At 37.5% G+C, this 20,774-nt stretch overlaps 1 protein-coding gene across 1 annotated transcript in view; it reads left to right on the top strand.

Annotated features, from left to right (window-relative positions):
• LOC150087196 (tubulin alpha-1B chain-like) overlaps positions 1-18,600 on the top strand; it is a 28,241-nt gene extending 9,641 nt beyond the window's left edge. The window contains exons 2-6 of the mRNA XM_090373006.1: positions 5,577-5,799; positions 9,394-9,695; positions 11,612-11,874; positions 15,622-15,886; positions 18,165-18,600. Coding sequence (XP_090229132.1) covers positions 5,577-5,799; positions 9,394-9,695; positions 11,612-11,874; positions 15,622-15,886; positions 18,165-18,473 — 1,362 coding nt within the window. The 3' untranslated portion in view covers positions 18,474-18,600. The remainder of the gene's footprint in view (positions 1-5,576; positions 5,800-9,393; positions 9,696-11,611; positions 11,875-15,621; positions 15,887-18,164) is intronic.
• The last annotated feature ends 2,174 nt before the right edge of the window (positions 18,601-20,774 follow it).

The raw sequence follows: 20,774 nt of genomic DNA, 5'->3' as shown, positions 1-20,774 counted from the left end.
GACTGATAAAAGTAAGCCCTCAGCACCTCGGAAGCCGCCTGATGGACCCACCAAGCCAAAATAATGGCTAAATTCCTACAGTGGAATTGTCGTGGATTCCGGCGAAATATTGATGACATCAAGGCCCTCCTGCAAAAGCACGAGCCAGTTTGCTTTTGCTTGCAGGAGACATATCTAAAGGCAAATGATGATCCCACCATGCACAACATCACAATTTTTCGAAAGGATAGTATTGCGTATGGCTATGTACATGGGGGAGTGGCTATCCTTGTGGGTAACCAGACCCCAGTGCAGCCCTTTCTAATTACAACTAGCATAGAAGCCGTTACAATTCGCCTTACGGTGGGGTTTTTATTAACCGTCTGCTCTATCTATTTGCCACCTGGGACTGACATCTCCCAGGAAGACCTTGATGATCTTCTAACGCAGTTGCCTCCCCCTTTCTTACTTCTCGGGGATTTTAATGGACATAACACCCTGTGGGGTAGTGCTAACATCAATGGAAGGGGACAAGTCATAGAGCATATGCTAAATGACAATGACCTTTCCCTTCTAAATACTGGAACAAATACCTTCTTCCACATGCCTACCCGTACTTTTTCTGCCATTGATCTCTCTATCTGCTCCCCTTCTCTACTCCCTTCACTCACTTGGGAAGTGGAGGAGAATCCACACGGAAGTGATCACTTCCCTGTGATAACCTCGTTACAAAGTGGGAGACCATGTCTTCCCTTCAGGTTACCACGGTGGAAGATTGATCAGGCTGACTGGACTGCCTTCGAACATCAGGCAAATTTTGATCTTAGCACAGTCAGTCAAGAGCCTATCAATGATGCAGTTACGTACATCACAGAAATTATTGTCCAAGCAGCTGCGAATGCTGTTCCAAAAACATCTGTTCGGTTTCCACCATTTCCCAAACCTTGGTGGAATTCACAATGCACAGCAGCAAAAAAGGCTCAAAACAAAGCGTGGGGGATATTCCGCCGATATCCTACCACGACCAACCTTATAGCCTTTAAACGTGCACGAGCCAAAGCACGATATATCCGCCGTCAGAGTCAAAAGGAATCGTGGATCCGTTTTACATCATCTGGGATAAAATCCGGAAAATGAAGGTAAAATATACATCCCACCCTTCTTCAATCCTAGATTATAATGGATGCGCTATTGCAGATCCAACTGCAATAGCCAATTCTCTTGGGGAAACATTCTCCAACATCTCTGCAACATCTTTGTATTCCCCAGAGTTCCTGGTCCTGAAATATAAAATCGAAAAACAGGCACTTAACTTTAAATCTAAGAGCATTTATCCATGCAACGGGGATTTCACTATTCAGGAACTGAAAAGAGCCCTCGCTCTTTCCAAAGCAAGTGCTGTTGGACCAGATGGCATCCATTATGAAATGATTAAGCATTTTTCACCAAAATCTATGGATTATCTGCTCTTTCTATATAACAGAATCTTTATTGAAGGGCAGTTTCCGGATTCCTGGCGCAAGGCAATCGTTCTTGCCTTTGCTAAGCCAGGAAAGGATCCAAAAGTCACTACCAATTATCGTCCTATTGCTCTGACTAGCTGTCTGTGCAAAATCCTGGAGAGAATGGTTAATTCTCGTTTAATATGGTACTTAGAATCAAACTACCTTCTCTCCAACATCCAGTGCGGCTTCCGAAGGAACCGGTCCACTTTGGACCATCTTATTAGACTGGAAAAATCCATCCGGGATGCTTTCCTAAAACGCGAACACTTGGTGTCGGTGTTCTTTGACATGGAGAAAGCGTATGACACAACTTGGAGATTTGGCATCTTAAAAGATCTGCATAGCCTTAGGGGGCAACTCCCCATTTTTATTAAAAACTTTTTAGCCAATCGATCTTTCCAAGTTCGTGTGGGATCCTCACTCTTTCGTTCCTTCAGTCAAGAGGAGGGAGTACCACAAGGATCAGTATTAAGTGTCACGCTTTTTGCCATCAAAGTAAATTCCATCACAGAACAACTTCCTCCAACTATAAACAGTGCCCTCTATGTTGATGACTTTAGCATATTTTGTCAGTCATGCAACATGAGGGTTATTGAAAGACAACTGCAGAAAGCTATTGATCGCCTCAACTCCTGGGCTCTTGCTAATGGCTTCAGGTTCTCGTCGGAGAAGACCGTTTGCGTACACTTTTGTCGTAAGCGTAATCTTCATCCTGAACCTGAATTAAAGCTCGGACAAAATGCAATTCCAGTAGCAGCGGACACAAAATTCTTGGGACTCGTATTCGATAAAAAGCTGACCTTTCTGGATCACATCCGTCAACTCCGCACAAAGTGCACAAGAGGGCTGAATATTCTGCGCTCTCTTTCCTCAACATCTTGGGGTGCGGATCGATGCACCCTACTACGCATCTATTGTGCACTCGTACGATCCAGACTAGATTACGGGTATTATGTCAGTTGAGCGAGGATTTTATCATTATGTTTTACAAGACTGCGTGCGTTCATATAGAATACAGCAATTGCATCTTTTGATACTGCAGAAGGCATAAGTTGTTTGGCTTAATTGTTGGCAAGTGACAGGGTAGAAATATGTTTTCACAAGAGTTACTGTCATTCAAATTCTGATAGGCTGAAGAGACAGATGAATCATTTGTAGACGTTATTTCCTGCAGAGATTCCTGAATATCTGAAAAACGCACGGATTGTCATTCATGCTCACTTGTTTCGATAGCTAAGTCACTAGCTGGTAACCTAGGGCCAGAGACAGGGGGTCGTCCGTAGAAAGGCCAAATGATAGTTCCCACAGGCCAACAGTAGTCCTTCAGTAAGTCACCAAAGTCTGTTTGCTGGCATTGAATGTAGAAAGAGCTGTACGACTCGTGTTTAGAAATCATTTTATTGCCTTTTTTTTTCCTATCTGCAGCTGCATTCTGATGTGCTGCTCTACTTCTCTATCGCAGAGTTGGGGCTCGAGTCTCGAGACAAAAATACCCTTGGTCGAACTTTTGGTTCTGGGGATTTATTTTATTATTTTTTTATTTATTAACACACAACTGTATATACATTCTCAAGTTATCTTAATCAATTTACATACAATATTAATCAATTTATATACAATATTTATATACAGATTTATATACATGCTCTTATATATACTGTAGTCTTTCTGTACATTGATTGTGTGTATCCTGATATGAAGGGTGGCTCGTAGACACAAGCCCATCTCCACCTTTTACTCCTGAGAAAGCTCAGAACGTCTGCAAGACAGGCCTGAAAAAAAGAGCATTATGTCAGGCCATTTCGCCACCAGGGATTAACTAACACCTGGATCCACCATTCTCTATGTGTGCTGTAATGCACAAATCCTGCACCTACCGGAAGTAGTGCTATACTGGTAGGTGCCAGCAATACCGCCCCCAAGGCTGCCCAAACTTGGAGGCCAGCGAAAAAAAAAAAATAATAAAAATAAAATAAAAATAAAAATAAAATAAAAATAAAAATTTTCCAACTAAGAACAATGTACACTTGTTGAAAAAAAAAGCAACATTATACGATTATTTACATGCAAATAGCAAATACATACACTTACATTAACTTAACACTTAGAAACATTAACATTATCTCCACTTTAGAGTCCATCCACAAATGCAAGCCTGAATTGGGTGTCCAGGAGCAGAAGATCATCTCGCTGTAGACAAGAAACATCCTATAAAGATGACATTACACGAAGTGTTCTGTCGTCAAATGTGCAGCACTTCCCTTAATTGGTATCCTGCAATAGATTTCTTAGCTCCTGTCTTCTTTTAAAAACTTTGGCCGAGAATTCCTGAAGCAAAGCAAAGATGTCCCACCTCTGAACCAAGAGAGGTAAATTATTCTCCGTGAGGTTTGGCAACCTATTTAGTAATTCCTGCCTGTCTGAAGTATACAGTCCGCATTCAAGGATGACATGTCTCCAAGATTCCACCTCACCGCACGAACAGTAGGGGTCAGGTTCTAATCCTCTTTCAAATAGTTTGGCCCTTAAGCCATGTCCAGTGATTAAGTAACTCGTTGTAATGGTGGGAGCAAACCAAGACGACACCCTCCTGTCCATTGCAAAGCTTACGGCTGGAATGAAGCCTCTTGTAATGGTTCCATACTCACTCAAATCCCAACGTTGCTGCCAGCAATTCACAAGCTCGCCCCAAATTCTACGTTTTTCCTCCTTTATGTTGTTATTTGGATTAGAGGTGATATTCAATATTTGTAACGCCCTTCCCTTCTTTAAGTTATATACAATACCTCGGAAAATAATATGTAAATCCAAGGGGATGGTACCTGCAATAACCTGTAAGGCATTTGTCGACACTGTCCTTGGAGCGCGTATAACTGTAAGCAACATTGTACGTTGCAGGGACAGAAGCTTGGCTTTAGTTGTAACCTTGGTAGCAGCCGCAAACCAAATACCAGCACCATAATCTACAATGGGAAGAAATATCGTGTTGTAGTACAATACCAGAGTTTTTTTGGATAAACCCCATTCCTTTCGGGAAATTCTAACAACTGCAGCTACGAACTTTTTGATTTTTTCATTGATTTCAGTGACATGTACATGAAACCTGAGACGATCATCTAAAGTTAAACCCAGATATTTGGTGTTCTGTACATATGGAATTTGAGTACCATATAGGGTTACCTTTGGCGGCCTTCCATAATCGAAGTGGTGTTTAAACACCATGAAATTGGTCTTGGTGACAGAAATCTTTAGTTTATTCAAACCCGCCCATGCCACTAAATTATTCAAAACTGACTGAATTTTTTGTTCTAGAAGGTTCTGGGGATTGCTCTGATTGTAGAGTTAGTGGCTGTTCCCACAACAGGAGGAGGATGTCGACGTCTGCCTGCGTGATTAGAGGCAGATAGATTCCGCTGTCTTGCGATGAGATCTGTCCGCCGCCTAGAGGAAATGACATCTTCTAGGAGTGGATTTGTAGTTCGATTGAAGTCCTTAGATGTTCTCTGAGACTGACTGAGGATAGGAGCATATACTAGAGGGTATGGAGGTTGCTTTATAATAGATGCGTAAGTGGCTTCTGCAACAGGAGCAGGGGTTGGCTGGAAAGTGGAATTTTCCATGGGTTTCGTCCAATTGTATATAGGACTTAATGACCTGCTGGAGTTTCGAATAAGATCTGACAAATCCGAAAGTTACTTTAGTAAAATATAATTAAATTCACGCAATTGCGCGTTTTCCAATCTGATTTTTTAGTTTCATCAAGAACAGAGACCATCATGGATTTGTGAGTGTCGAAGATTTGAAAAATGAGTCGTGGTCAGCTCACTTGGATTTTCATCTTGTGAAACTTCTTGGCAATAGAAGTACGTACTCTGGAAGACTCTGCTGGACAATATTATGTAAAAGGGAAATTTCACCCCTAGCAACTATCTGATTTTGAAAATCGTGGTAAGATGGGTAATAAAATTTTCAGACACTGGAAAGTTTGCAAATTTCTGTAGGTTTTAATATGCAGTAATATTTACTACTTTAATTTTGAACTGTAGTAAAACCATTATTTTTTATAATAATTAGCGTTTTATTAAATTTTAGCGTGAATGTATCAGCATACACATTGGGCAGGCTGGAGTTCAGATAGGCAATGCCTGCTGGGAACTCTACTGTCTCGAGCATGGAATCCAACCTGACGGCGAGATGCCCAGTGACAAAACCACAGGAGAAGGAGATGACTCATTCAATACCTTCTTCAGCGAAACTGGAGCAGGAAAGCGTGTGCCTAGGGCAGTGTTTGTGGACTTGGAGCCCACTGTAGTAGGTCAGTATGAGCCTTGCAATTATTGAAAGTGGATTTGAACCTTTTTTTTTTTTTTTTTATAAACTCTCTTATACTAAAAATTATAATCTCATTATTTTCCGTTAGCTCACTACCTTTTTTTTGAATTTTAGTGGTTGTGGCATTGGAGCACTTATCCAGATGAAAGCGCGATTTTTTTTTTGTTGATTTTTGAAGATAATGGTGGAGATCCTCCACTGGATTTGCGGAGGTGAACATTTAAAATATTAAAACGCAATGCTGCACGAACACTTTATTTCTTACATTAATATAAATTGAACAGAGATTCTATTACAAAAAGTATATAATCGTTTAGCTAATCACATTGAGAAATCAGCTTGTTATATGCCGAATCCATAAACAGGACCTGTTTGTTAAGCACGTGGCAGAAAATTTAGATGTACTACCAAACTGAATCTGTTCAGGGTGTTTTCAATTAGAAGGCACCGAATTTTGTCACTCTTATATTTAGGTTATTTTTTATCCGAACTTCTTTTTGTCATACCTTGTGAAGCCACAGAATGTGCATCAATTATTATCATACTTTCACCCATTATTGAGGTGTTTTCTGTATAATAAGTTGCGTAGTACTTGAAATTTTTTGTATTCATTAACTCTATGGTTTTTAAACATAAGAACCGATGTTTATCCTTCAATTAAAGATAATTGAAGCCTTGTGTGAAATGTTTGGAAGGTGAAACCCGTTTAAGAAAGATCAAGTCTTGAAGAGGCACTAGAGACAAATTATGAAAGAGGTCGATGGTTTCGTTCCTACAAAGAAGAGGTCAGCGATGATGTCACTTTTTTTTTTCTTTTTTTTTTTTCGTAGGACACGAACATAATTGTACAGAGGTGATTTAATCTCTTTCTAATACTTCTGTTGTCGATGGCCTGTTTTGTGCTGCAGATATTTTCACCCACTCGCTCGATTCATGTATTTGGAACCACTTCCAGCATGCAGAAGCCACTTTCGGTGTCTTTTAAAACCGAGATTGCGAACTTCAGCGCGAGACAGTATTAAATGGTGGCGACATCTATGGATGAAAGTCGCAACGTTTCTTTTTTTATAATTTTTACTTTTCACTTTGCCACCACGTATGGCAGTTAAGTGGAGGACGTAATGTGATACGTGATCATTTATTTTCCGAGATCTTAAAGCAGCTTAGCTTGTGCCTTTCATAGAAATGTTTCTTGACACGAATATCACTATTTCACACGTTTTCCAGTTTCTTAACTCTTCCAATACTCTATTTTCAACCGCTCACTGTCCAATACCTGTTTCACTTTCCAAGACCACTCGCACGCACCCATTCATCATTGGCTAATCGTAATGCCTAATCCATAATGGCTAATCATCTAACAATGGATGGCCAAGAGGTTAACACCTGCAGCTGGAAATACACGAATAAAATATGCTTTATTAAAACGTTGATTATGATTCAAATCAATTAGACTGCCAAAAATCTATAATGCCAGTTACACGCTTATTCTAAATGACGCATGCTCTACAAGCATTTGCATTCTTAGGAGCTTTCACACTACAGAATTAGAAATAATAACAAGCTATTAGGTCAATAATAGCCAAGATCCAACTTGTCTATTTATAAATGTACAGTTTTTATTTTACATTTAGTAAATTTATATTAAAATAGAGCCTTAAAATAAAGTAATTTTCCTTGTAAGATACATAGTTTAATTAAGGAGTGGATTTCCAGCAATATGTTGTGATATTGACAATCACAGTGATATCCAACGGGATCAGCGGAGCAAGGGTATGCCACGAAAAATGTTCCGACTCCATTATACCTCCTCCATATGCGCGCTCTTTCCATAGGTGCTGAAAAGCGCAAATCATGGTCATTGGACCACATAACTTGACTCCAGTCCTCCTCCATCTGTTGTTTCCTTTCCTGGAACGAACGTAGCCATATTTTCCAAATGGTGTCCGAGATCACTGGCTTCTGTAATGGTCTACTACTTCTATAGCGCATTCTTTGTAGGGTTCTTCACAAGATTACGCTATTCAAAGATGGTTTCACATCATTCTTCAAAGATTTGAATGACACTAGTATTTTAACGCTACACAAGTGCAATGTCCTGTCTACTGTGGCGCCTGCGAAATGCGTACTAACAGTCATGCCTCTTTGGAAGTCCGTGAGATCCTCTCCGTTTCCCATGGACTGAATTAAATACTAGTCGGGTAACATGGTTTTATAGAGCTTTCCTTCGCATGTAGCACACAATGTGACCTCTTCTATTTACATATTTTTGCAGAGTTTGTTACACATAGCCGAAACCTCCATGGCTATAATAAAGTGGGCAGGCAGTGCAGATGTAATCACCAAAGCCTAATTTGATGCTTTTGTACTTTTTTTTTCTTTCCCTTGTACAATAAAAATTAAATCAATGGCAGCCCATAATTCTTCTGGGATGCTTTCAAGTGTTTAACAATAGTGGGCAACTGGTTTTTCTCAACTCCTCCAGAGAAGCCATCCGTCGAAGTGGGATGTTGCTTGAAAAAGTGTAGGTACTGATACGTGCAAAATCAGTTCTGTACAACTGTCGTGGTGAAAGATATTGGAGAATTACGTAATTAACATTTAGGGAAAATGTAGGCACTACCGCCAATAATCTCAGTACAAAGTATGAGAATCCACTACATGTCAACATCACCTCCAAAACTGTATTATTGACAAGATACAGAAAAATATGGCTCTATTGACTACTTAAGTAGAATTGTCCAGACACTCTAAACCCAGTTGATGTCTTTCAGGCCATCAGCATCTTAGGCCATATTGCGCATTATATCTGCACAAGTGTATGTTCATAGCCAATTTGCATGTCCTGCGAGGTGAAAAACATAAAATAACTCATGAAGTGGGGACCCTACTACCTCAGCTATAAATGGCTACTGCAGTCCCCGATTGAAGAAATGCTTCAGTTTGTGGCGGGACTCGATCCCAGACCTCTCCAAACGAGTGAAAGTGGCGAAACCACTATATTGTCACAGGTACATGTAAATCCAGTTCTACCTTCTGACCTGAACAAGTGACGCGATTCGTCACTTCATAGGAACTGTTTCCTTTGTTCCAGAATCCGAAAAATAAGCAGCCCATCACACAGAAAGAATTGACGTCTGGACTTCCAGCCTCATTGTTTGAGGAATTTTAGGATGACATAACCAACTTCGGATATCGCCGATCCTTGCCCTTTTGTGTTTTCTTGATTATATCAATTCCTTTTTCACTGTGTCAGATACGGTTGATTTTGAACGGTTCAAAGGGTTTTTCAGCATACGCAGCGATGAGTACAGTTCAAATTGCAGTCTTTTATGATACTTTTTATAGCTGCTTCTACTTGTCAGACGACAGTTGATTCTACTTCTTTTGGTATCCATATACCGTTGAGTGTAGATTCTAATTTTTGGTATCTATGATGAATATTATAAATGTTGCTTACAGATAGGCTTATGCGTGTGTGTATTCATTTTATTCTGATACGGAAGGACAGACATTTTGTTTTTCCTTGCATGCTATAGTAATCAGATTCTATTTTACATGACAAATATTATTTCAGATGAGGTTCGCACCGGAAGTTACCGTCAGCTTTATCACCCTGAGCAACTAATAACTGGAAAGGAGGATGCTGCCAATAACTATGCACGGGGGCATTACACCATCGGAAAAGAAATTGTTGACATTGTTCTTGACCGAATTCGAAAACTTTCAGATCAATGCACAGGACTTCAAGGATTTCTTATTTTCCACAGCTTCGGGGGTGGAACGGGATCAGGGTTCACATCACTCCTTATGGAGCGCCTCTCTGTCGACTACGGAAAAAAATCGAAACTTGAATTTTCTGTCTATCCTGCTCCTCAGGTACGTTCACTTCTTTAATGAGCTTCAGTCATAATTATTGAAAACCAGTTGCAATATCTAAGATCACGCAAAGTTTTGTTTTTAGGGTGGGGGGTTTCAGGTTATAAATTCAAGAAAGTTATTCAAAACAAGATTTTAATTTTTTATACTGCATTTTTTGTTTTATTTTATATTGTGATATCTGAGTTTTATAGCTGATTGTATAATGATGGCTAACTAATAAGCTACAGTAAATATATTCACATTCATGAGTAGATGGCAACACATCAAACATGGATGTCCTAGGTGGTAAAAACATTTGTCCTGAATTCATTAAATAAAATTCAGTATTGTCTAAAATCAGTAACGAATTGTATTCTAACTGGGATCACGTTGAATTCGGTGCATGAGAGTTCGGTGAATTCATTGAAAATTTTAACATGCTGTGCTATAAATGATGAATTTAATGATCACAATACATCCTTGATATTTTGTGCGGTCATACAAAGCGTAAGTACCATTTAAAGTATAATTGTGTAATGAAGGCATCAAATATTTGATCTGTCTTAACCCATTAACAGTGAAACTTAACTAGAAACAGAATGGGCTTACCGAGTCAGTAAGTCTATTCTGTTTCTAGTTAAGATAATTTCCAAAGCTTAAAAATAATAAAAAAAAAGATTGGTGTGATAGATAATTGGGCAAAAAAAGCATTAATTTGACCACTATTAAAACAATAAGTGATATTATTTAAAGGTTGAAGCTTTTAAATTCATAAGTTGCAGAAGTTTAAATAGACATCTATTAAAACTTCTGCATATCTATTAATTCTGCAAAGAACTTGAGCACAATAAAGATAATAAATAACAAAATTCAGCTAACTGTAAATCATACAAATTAATTTTTAATAAGAATATTGTTGATAAAACAACGTAAATGATCACAATAACTATTATTTGTACAATGTTAATAAAGTAGGAATTTAAAGACAGTAGCACAGAACTGGTCAAAAATATTTTAAGTGAGGGATGCGAAATAATATGAAATTCATTTAAACAATTAGTTATATTAATATGGTGCTGAAATACGCGATATTAGAGAAATATTCGACGCATGGGGAAGAGTACTTTGTTGGAAATGGACGCCAATATTCTTATTTATCATGTTTATGTATACAGTCCTGGAACTTTTCAGATATGGGTTGTATATCGTGATGCCAACAAGCCTATTTATGATGCATAATTCGAAAAGATATTTAAATAATCTCCAGTAACTTCTCTAGAGTTTATTCTTGCAACAAATAGAAGCAGAAAGCTATAATTATAGATCTGCAAAATCGATAATTTTGATATGCTATCCAGGATGTTCAAAAATGCAACACGTGCAGACATTTCAAATTCTTTGCGGTGTTGTAATCGTTTTGGAGTCGAATTTTTTAGAATGTTTAATATAATTTATAAAAAAAACAAAAAACAGTAAATAATTCATTTCCGAGCGAAAAGACCCTTTTTGTAGTTTAATGCAATATTGATAACGCTAGAAAAAAAATTCAATCTGTCAGCTAACTGGAAAGAAAATTCAGATAATAAGGCCATCTAACAAAACTACTGTAGTTTCCAAACATCGGTTACTCCTACCCTTTCCTCTCCCTTTTAGTGCAATATTGCTTTAAAGGGAGAGGTTTCCTTTCCACTTCTCTTTAAAGGTAGGTAGTGAAATGAAACATCTGCCTTTTTTTTTTGTAGTTCAGAGCGCAAATTGAGTAACTAATCAATGTAATTTTTATGTAACTAACAATGTACCAAAGGCCTTTTGTGATTTCGCGACTCCAACATCTTCGATTTCATCTTAGCTGAATTGGTCTAAGCAGTTTGGCTTGAATAATTGATGAAAAATGAACATATTGTAGCTTGTTTTAATACTATTAAACTTTACAGGTGTCAACAGCAGTGGTGGAACCATATAACTCCATTCTAACTACTCATACTACTCTTGAGCACTCCGATTGCGCATTCATGGTAGACAATGAGGCCATCTATGATATCTGTCGCCGTAACCTTGACATCGAACGACCGACATATACAAACCTAAACAGATTAATTAGCCAGATAGTTTCTTCTATCACTGCCTCTCTCAGGTTTGATGGTGCTCTCAACGTGGACCTGACCGAGTTTCAAACTAACCTGGTCCCTTATCCAAGGTAATTAATATATATATATCTTTAAGTTATTACGTCTTCCCCTTTCGCTACCGGGAAGAACAGAATGAGATGTGACTGTACCGTTTCCTCTTTTCTAGGGTTAAATGATATTCCGTCAGTTGGATTTTATTTTAAAAGAATTCGATTTATTTTTAATGCTGTTGATATTTCCTTCCCAGGAAAGCCCCGAGTACAACATACGCGAGGAATTTTTATGAACATTTTATTTCCCAAAGTGCTGAGTTAGTCGGTCTCAGGCGAATGTTGCTTGTGTTTTTTTCGCCGTCTCTCTCTTTCTCTTGGAAGCTCTGGTTTTTTTTGTCCAGAAATCTAACAGAACACGCGCAGTATACTGACGCCTCATAGCCGTAGTTTTACGCTTAACACACATGTAGCCCTAACCCAAAATTCGTGCCATTAAGAAATCAAACTACAATTAAATAAAAAAATAAATAAATAAACTCTATAAACAAAATGCATCAAGGTCCCGGATGTGTCCTTTTAAATGACGTTTTGTAAATCTCTTTGAACAAAATAGTTCAAAGTTCTGACTGAAAAATGCAGAAAAATCTTTTCCAAGTCCATTTATATATAAAATGTATGGGTTTACAAATAGATAAACTATGTGAAAACCACGAAAATTGAAACGAATAAATTAAAATAACGAAAGATTTGGAAGAATTCAGTGTTATAACCTTTATTTTTGACATTCATGAAAAATATTAGATTCCAGTGATATCATTGAATTTAAAGCTACTACGTAGGTTTAAAAAAAAACTGAAATTACTCTGTTTGCTAGAAAAGTTCGGCAAACAGAAAGAGTAATTTCACTACTTTCCTTAATTTCCTAACGTTACTTTGCTTAATTTTAAACTACTAAGCATAAATTAATTTAAAAACGCTACATCATAGACATTGTATTCGAAGATATCTGAAAATCACAATAATAATGTTTCAAAACGATTACGTCATTTCTTTACTTTTTCTTTTATGACTGTAGTTTGTGACAGTTTTATTGCAAAGATTTTTTTTGTACATCTTTAAATTAACATTTAACTTATTCAACAAACTCTGTGTTTAAATTTATTTTTCCCCTTGAAAATGCGGAACTGAAAGTCACGACTAGTCGACCAATGTTGGTCACGGTGAAAAATTTCTTTAATGACCTACGAATTATTATTATTAGCCATATGGTGCAAGGAAGCCTTCTTTAATATTCCTTTTATTTTGTTTGTACATCACACAAGCATAATTTTTAAAGAGGTTTTAATATTTAGGTCATATTGTGCGTTTGGATATTCCTAATTTGTTTTTAATATGACCATTTAGCTTAACTTATGTTATGCTTTTTTTCGCGAAAGGTCAGCCTTAAAATTCCAATATGTAGTTGTTTTTGTTTTCCTGCAACAAGTCAAATATTCAGTGGGGCCTAAATATGCTAGTCAAGAAAGAACATCATTTCAATTTAATAAAAATGCTTGGTTGGACTATCCCAGTAAATACTACGCTCCATTCTATATTAATAAACAAGTCTCTTTAATCTTCAAGGCTTCCGTAGCCGAGTGGGCAGCAGTGGGAGTGCAGTAGCACACGCTCTTTGAGTAGACCGGGGTTCAAGCCCCTGACTGCTGAATACGGTCGATCTTCCAACCCGCACTGGACCAGCGTGGCAGATTATGGTCCATTTCCCTCAGCATGAATTGTTGAGGAGGCTTCCATCCTGCAGTGGGTTGATAATGGCTGCACTTTACTTTTTTTTTTTTTTACTCTTTAATCTTATTACGCTGCGACCTATTTCCTCTCATTTTTATATTAACTGGATTCAATACATTGCTGGATAGTTTTTAACCCTCTATGCCAGAAATATTCAATATTCGCTTCACACTTGTGCTCAGCGGGTGCTTATAAGAGTGTGATTGTCAATCTAGTTATTTTAAAAAGAAGTCTAACGTTCCGTGGATACAACGAACTGGCTGTATTAAGAGATACCAAATTTAGTATTAGTACCAAATGATGCAAGAAAGCAACCAGAACATCAACTAAAAAAAAAAAAAAAAAAAAAAAACCTTCCCGCATCATCTGTTCACATCCTGTCTAATGCCTTTGTCCAGTTGTTCCTTGAATTTATTCAAACTACCCACTTCCACAACAGCAGATAGAAGTTTTTTCCAACAATCAGCCATCCACTAGCTGAAAGAAAATTTTCGCAGATCTCACCTACAACCATTTTTACTCAATTTGAATTTATGTATTTTCCGAGCAAGAGTAGGGATTCCATGAGCATTGAGCTTACTCGAGCCGTTCAAAGTCTTAAACAAGACAATCAGATCACCTCGCAGGTGACTAGTCTCCAGACGCCGAAATTTGCAAAACTGAAGCCTTGCTTGATAGGATATCACCCTTTCGTTCCTTTTAAAAATCTTGTTTCCCTTCTCTGCATCCGTTCCCGCAGTTCTACATCCTTCCTGCAATGAGGGCTCCAGACCTGTATACATTCAAGGTGCAGTCTAATTATTGTCTTGTACAGTGGGATAATCACTTCCTTATCCCTGCTAGCACAGTTCCTATGTATCGTTGACATAACCCCTTGAGCTATCCTGACAGCCTGTCTGCACTGCCCAATTACCCCCAGATCTTTTTCCACTACCCTAAGTGTAGTACCACACAGCTGGTACATTAATCTGGGATTACTACTACCCATATGAAGTACCTTGTTAATCAATGTTAAACTTCAATTGACACTTCTCAGCTATCTTCCTAATTATTTTATTTATTTTTTTTTAGATCTTGTTGCAGTAGCTTAGCCTGATTACTGTCATCCACCCTGCCAACCTTTATATCATCTGCAAACTTAGCCATTAAGCCTGATATGCCTTCATTAATAAATTAGGACGCATAATCTTGAGCTATTGGATATTATAATAAATTCAGTCTCCAACAGCTCATTATAAATAGGAATATGAATAAATTCATTTTAATTTCCATTCGAAAATCGAGAGTTGTAGCCATTTGATCTTAATATTCCAAACTGACTTTCGTCTTCGAGATTTCCTTATCTGTAGAATTCTCCTCTTCCTGTTCAGTCTTGTGATCACAGCTTAGTTAATTATTTCATATTTGTTTGTCACCTACTCAGTCAGGTCTCAGGAATTTTCTGAAGAATTTCATGCTCTGTTTGTACAGAAATAGTTTCCTCCTAAGCTTTCCGATCATCGCAGAAACTTCTCGTCTGTACTAAAATAATAATTTAGAATGATTTAACTTTTAAAGGTTGTCCTATGTTGTTCATCCTTTTTTTGTGCAAACAAAATTTTTTTAGATCTTGTTGCAGTAGCTTAGCCTGATTACTGTCATCCACCCTGCCACCTTGAAAAAGTACGTTATAAATATAACGTACTTTTTCAAGTATTGTATTGATTCTGTCAAAGTCAGAATATTTTCTGAGATTGAGGGATTCTTAAAGACTTCTTCAATCGAGGCTGTAGTTAAGCTGATCGCCGGCGGAGGGGGTAGGGCTTTCCTTCATGGGTTATTCCGGGTTTTTTTTTTTTTTTTTTTTTTTTTAGCTTACATACCACACAAATCGATCCGCCAACGCACAATTTTATAGACATAATACATACAGTGCAATATGTCCTTAGATACTAATGCGCTACATTAATAATAACTAGAAAGCTGTTATTTTTATTTGAATCCTTTGTTTATATAGTGTGCTGTTTGTTAAAATGAACTAAAATTTTTCTTCAGGATCCACTTCCCGCTAGTAACTTACGCTCCAGTCATCTCGGCGGAAAAAGCTTACCACGAACAGCTGAGTGTAGCAGAAATCACGAACTCTTGTTTTGAGCCTGCCAATCAAATGGTAAAATGTGATCCGCGTCATGGAAAATACATGGCATGTTGTATGCTCTACAGGGGCGATGTAGTACCCAAAGATGTCAATGTTGCAATTGCTGCCATCAAGACCAAGAGGAGCATCCAGTTTGTTGATTGGTGTCCCACTGGCTTCAAGGTAAGATTAAATATAACAGTATTTGTAAATATTTATGGCCTTATGAGCTTAGAAAGAACTGTTCCTTTAGAACACTCTAAAAGCTGAAAAAAAAACCTGGTTAAATTCGATGTAAAGGTTTTTCGAGGGAACCGGCCCCCGAAAGAACCAGGTTCACCGTTGATTTTATCAAGTGTATCAGCATGTCTTATAGCAGAGCATGTTGATCAACCCAAGTTGGAAATTATGTCAGGAGTGAAAGATGATACTACCATTGAACCTCAATGGTAGTATCATCTTGACGTCAACTGTTAGTGATTATAAGAGCCTGTCAACAGCTGGAAATTCTCTAAATTATAAAAATAGATAAAGTGTGGTTAAAAATTCTCATTATATAATAAATTAAAAGGATGACAAATTTTCATTAGCTTGCGTTCCTTTCATCAGCAATGCTTTATTTCGTATTTTGATGAGTTTTCAAGCACATCTAGTGTGTGTATACTGTATTTTTATAGTTTTATTTTAACATTTTTACCTTAAAATTTGTTTTATTAATTTACCATAGTCGGGTGGTGTCATTGCTCAAAATATAGGGACTTAATTCCCTTCCGTCGACGCATTGAAATACATAATCATATCAATAATAACATCATGATAATCATATATCTTTACATTCGCTAAACTCTTTAACGAGAAAACAGGGTTTGCCTAAAGCCGGAGATTAAATAATAAGGCTCGGAGAGAATCGAAGAAGTTTATGAGAAGAACCCTTTGCTCAGAAGCACAATCATCGAATTAGAAGCCTAGAAATATTCATTCCAGCAAACACTAAAAACGTTAATTTATCTCAATATCAACCCTGAAAAACTCTGCATAAGCAAATCGCATCAAAAGAGAAGTTTTAAAAAATTATTCGCACTTCATAGATGCAAACTCCTATATCTGGAACGAAGACATTGTGCCCCATCTTACATTGAGAGAACACTACTGGACAGATTACTCCATATTATATCTTATATATATAATTTCTAAAATTACAAGTTTAAATCATGCATATGTTTATTGTTAATATTTACAATAAACAAATTAAATCATACTGTGTTGTGTTCATACATTAATTGAAGATTGCAGACCTCTGTTTATAAACCCTCTCCCCCTCAATGGCTGTAACTGGGTGAAATAAACGGACATTAATAATAATAAATACTTCAATTTATGGGCTGAGTCGCACTTGGGAAAGTGTTGTGTTATGATTGCGCTATTTCTCTCCCGGAAACTCGGGATTTTCATCCTTAAGCGTTTTTATCAATGAATTGATAAGCAGTGCGCCAAATTTGAAGACATAAATTTATTTCCTCAGCATAAGTTCAAAGCATCTACAATTCCAAGGTGTCAGCTGTAACCAATATCTGTCATATAATAGCCCTTAGCAGTTGTAAAGAATAACGTGGAGTGCCGACATAGTCGATACATCAGGCGAAAGAACCTAGTTGTGGTGTATGCCAACAGAACGGTTTGATGCAAATTAATTGTATCCGCAGTGGAGTTTGATTAGTACTTTGAGCTGGTTTCTATTGGTTTGGACTATACCTATCAAGAAGCGAGTACTAAGATAATAAGCTTTTGTTAAAAATTTAATCCAATGTAATGCATACCTTGCACAGAATAGGTATAGGGTAAACATTACATTGTAATCCTTACTCTAACGTCCCATGCAATTCTGTTCTACCTGCATTGTTGGAATTTTGTGGAGGAACCCTTTTAATTCTATCGTTCCCGTGATTAGTTCCTCGTATGACCGGGAAACTAATCACGGGGCGATAGTTGCTATTGACACCTTATCTATTGGGTACGGAGTCAATAGCAGAGCGACTTGAGGATAATACTTTAAAATTCACCCTGGACAACCAAATTCCTTTATTTGAGTTACAGTGAAACGCAATCCAAACAAAGATATCTGACTTATATGAAGGAGCTTGCCACTTTCTTGAGAGATGAATAGCACAGAATTCTAATGTTTGCATAGCTTGTTGGGAGAATTGCTGTTGTACATGTTAAGGTGCGTGGTGGTCACAAGTATCAGGAGGCAACTTTTAATATCTGGTGTGATCACACCCTATATTAAATGTTGCCTTCTTAAATCATGATACATTGATTAGCAACATTTTTTGTTATTTTAGAAGTTATACAGAGGAAATTAATTTTTAAAAGGATTTAAAAAAAATATATAGTATATTATAGTGTAAATTTTCTCGATTTATGTGTTTATTTATTGTATTTTTGGTTCTTTTTTTTTTAGGTTGGCATTAATTATCAGCCACCTACAGTTGTTCCTGGAGGGGATCTGGCCAAAGTTCCTAGGGCAGTGTGTATGCTATCCAACACTACGGCCATCGCAGAAGCGTGGGCCCGACTAGATCACAAATTCGATTTGATGTATGCAAAGAGAGCATTTGTCCACTGGTACGTTGGTGAAGGTATGGAAGAAGGGGAATTTTCTGAGGCTCGTGAAGATATGGCAGCATTGGAAAAAGACTACGAAGAAGTTGGAATGGACTCGGTTGATGGCATAGATGAAGATGAGGAGGAGGAAGCAGAAGAATACTAAGCGCGAGGGACCATTATTATTACTTTGGACACTGTTCAGGAGCAGTTTTGTTTTAAATGAATTGGCTGTCTGAAAGTTTTGCACTTTAAGTTGTTGAATTATTAAAATTGGATTACGAAAAAGTTAATTTGCCGTATACTTCTCCAAATTAAAGAAATACAATATTACATATACATACAGTACACTCGGAAATATGCAATATTTGTTTCAACTGCTAGCTGGAAGTTTTAATTGGTGGCCTTGGTCCTCTTGGGTATTGAGTAAATAGCAATCCTGCTCTTTCGCATTGATTTTTAGGATTCGCTCCCCAGCACCGGTAGAAGTTGAATAATGCTTTCTAATGGAAGAAACGTTTTTGAATTATTTTTATGCCTCAGTCGAATTAGAAGTGAGCGACAAGTAATTGGTTTGAAGTCTCGCCAACAGGCAAACTGACCATACCGTAAAAAAAAAAAAAAATAATAATAATAATCAGAGGTTGCATAATTTAACCCAATCTTTAATTTAACCCAATCTTTTTTAGGCGAGAATAAAAGTAATGCCAAAATTTTAACTTTCGTTCTGAATACCACCGTAAAATTAATAAATCAATAAAAAAGTTGAAAACAAATTATATAAACTTAAATATCGCTTTGTTGACATTAAAGCTTTTCGGAAACAGGATCAAACATTCGTTACAGATAACCAGTAAATAATTTATTTAAGAGAAATAAATGCCAAATAATTTGAAATCTTGTATAGCACCCATATATTAATAATAACTAATTTATTCTAAGAAGTTTCGAGCTACGGGATCTATGTCAATCTTGTAATTGCTTGTAAACTACTAAAAAACAGGTTTTAAATAGTCTTTTAACAGCATGGTGCGCAGGTATATCAAGAAATGTAAATTTATTAAATAATGAGCACTTCAGCAACTTGCGTTGTGCATCTGCCTTTAATTTCTTAAAGAATTACAGACTGGGATGTACTAACTGGTGGTGTCATAAAGACAACATTACCGGAATTGACTGAAGAAAGAAGTACCACGAAACATCTGAGAATAATCTATAATTCTTTAAGAAATTAAAAGCATATTACATACTTTTAATTCCACGCAGACTGAAGTGCTCAGTATTTCACCAATTTCCATAAAATATTATTATTATTATTATTATTATTATTAGCCATATGGTGCAAGGAAGCCTGAGGCTTATGCTGCACCAGCCAAAAAAAAAAAATTTCTGAGTTACCCTGTGTGTGTGTGTGTGTGTGAGAGAGAAGAGAAGAGAAGGAAATCACCAAGAAAGAGAAGAATGATGATATCCAGCTGAGGACCCTGGGTGTGCCAAGCCCATACTCACCAGATGTGAGCCCCTGGGGTTAATATATGCATATATCGCGTAACTTAATACACTGCTCGACAAAACTAACAGAACAAAATGTTTTTCATAAATATTTTATTATGAACAGTGTCTCGTCGAAGACATTGTTCACATTTTAGCCTACAAAAGATTCTAGACGTTATTTCATCTGAAGACATCGAAGAATGCGGTACGATCTCTCCAACACCAGAGCAAAGGGACACTTACGGTTGCTGTTGTAATAGTGTTTTAGGAGCATCAGCGACTAAGGCCATATTGCTCCGCGTGTGTATTGTTCTGTACATCGCGTATGTTCTGAGGTCGATTTCCTGTTTTTCTGGAAGAAAATCCCTACTTTCTGGGATTAAAAAACCATGCTGCCTGAGACTGACTAAATCAGCCACATTGTGAAAAAGGCTCATAAATTTTTTTTCCCCCTCAGCTTATCGTAGAGGCAGTGTACTCGTGTGGGACCAAATAATGATCAATGGTTGCACCTCTCCATGTTTTTGATAGGTGTACTGTAACTGCGCAGAGGTGCCGAGAATAGATCCTTGAACCCTACGTGCTACTTTTTTGGAGTGTGGTTGGCCCAGATTTTCTTTTCATGCACGAGAACGCCAGTGCACGTAGAGCTCAAGTGATGGAGGAATATCTTCTTGTAATTGAAGATATCCAACGACTGCCGTAGCAGTCGTTGGATCAGCAGACTTAAATCCGATAGTACATTATGGGATGCCCTTGGGTGTTGCATTTCAGCCGGCAGCCAACTCCTCGGTCACTTGGTGAGCTGAGGTCTACGCTGATGAAAGAATGGGGGTCTGTTACCACAGAATATTATAGACACCCTTATATCGAGCATGGTTTAGCAGTTGCAGGAATCATTCGCCGTACTGATGCCATCTGACCATATTTTCGACATCTTGTATCGACTTCTGTAATGTGACCCTTTTAGTAA

The sequence above is a fragment of the Mastigoproctus giganteus genome, chromosome 4, assembly GCF_048544385.1.
Source record: "Mastigoproctus giganteus isolate SK-2022 chromosome 4, ASM4854438v1, whole genome shotgun sequence".
NCBI lineage: Eukaryota > Metazoa > Arthropoda > Arachnida > Uropygi > Thelyphonidae > Mastigoproctus > Mastigoproctus giganteus.
Note: the sequence above shows the minus strand (reverse complement) of the source record. Positions and strands in the feature narration are given on the sequence as shown.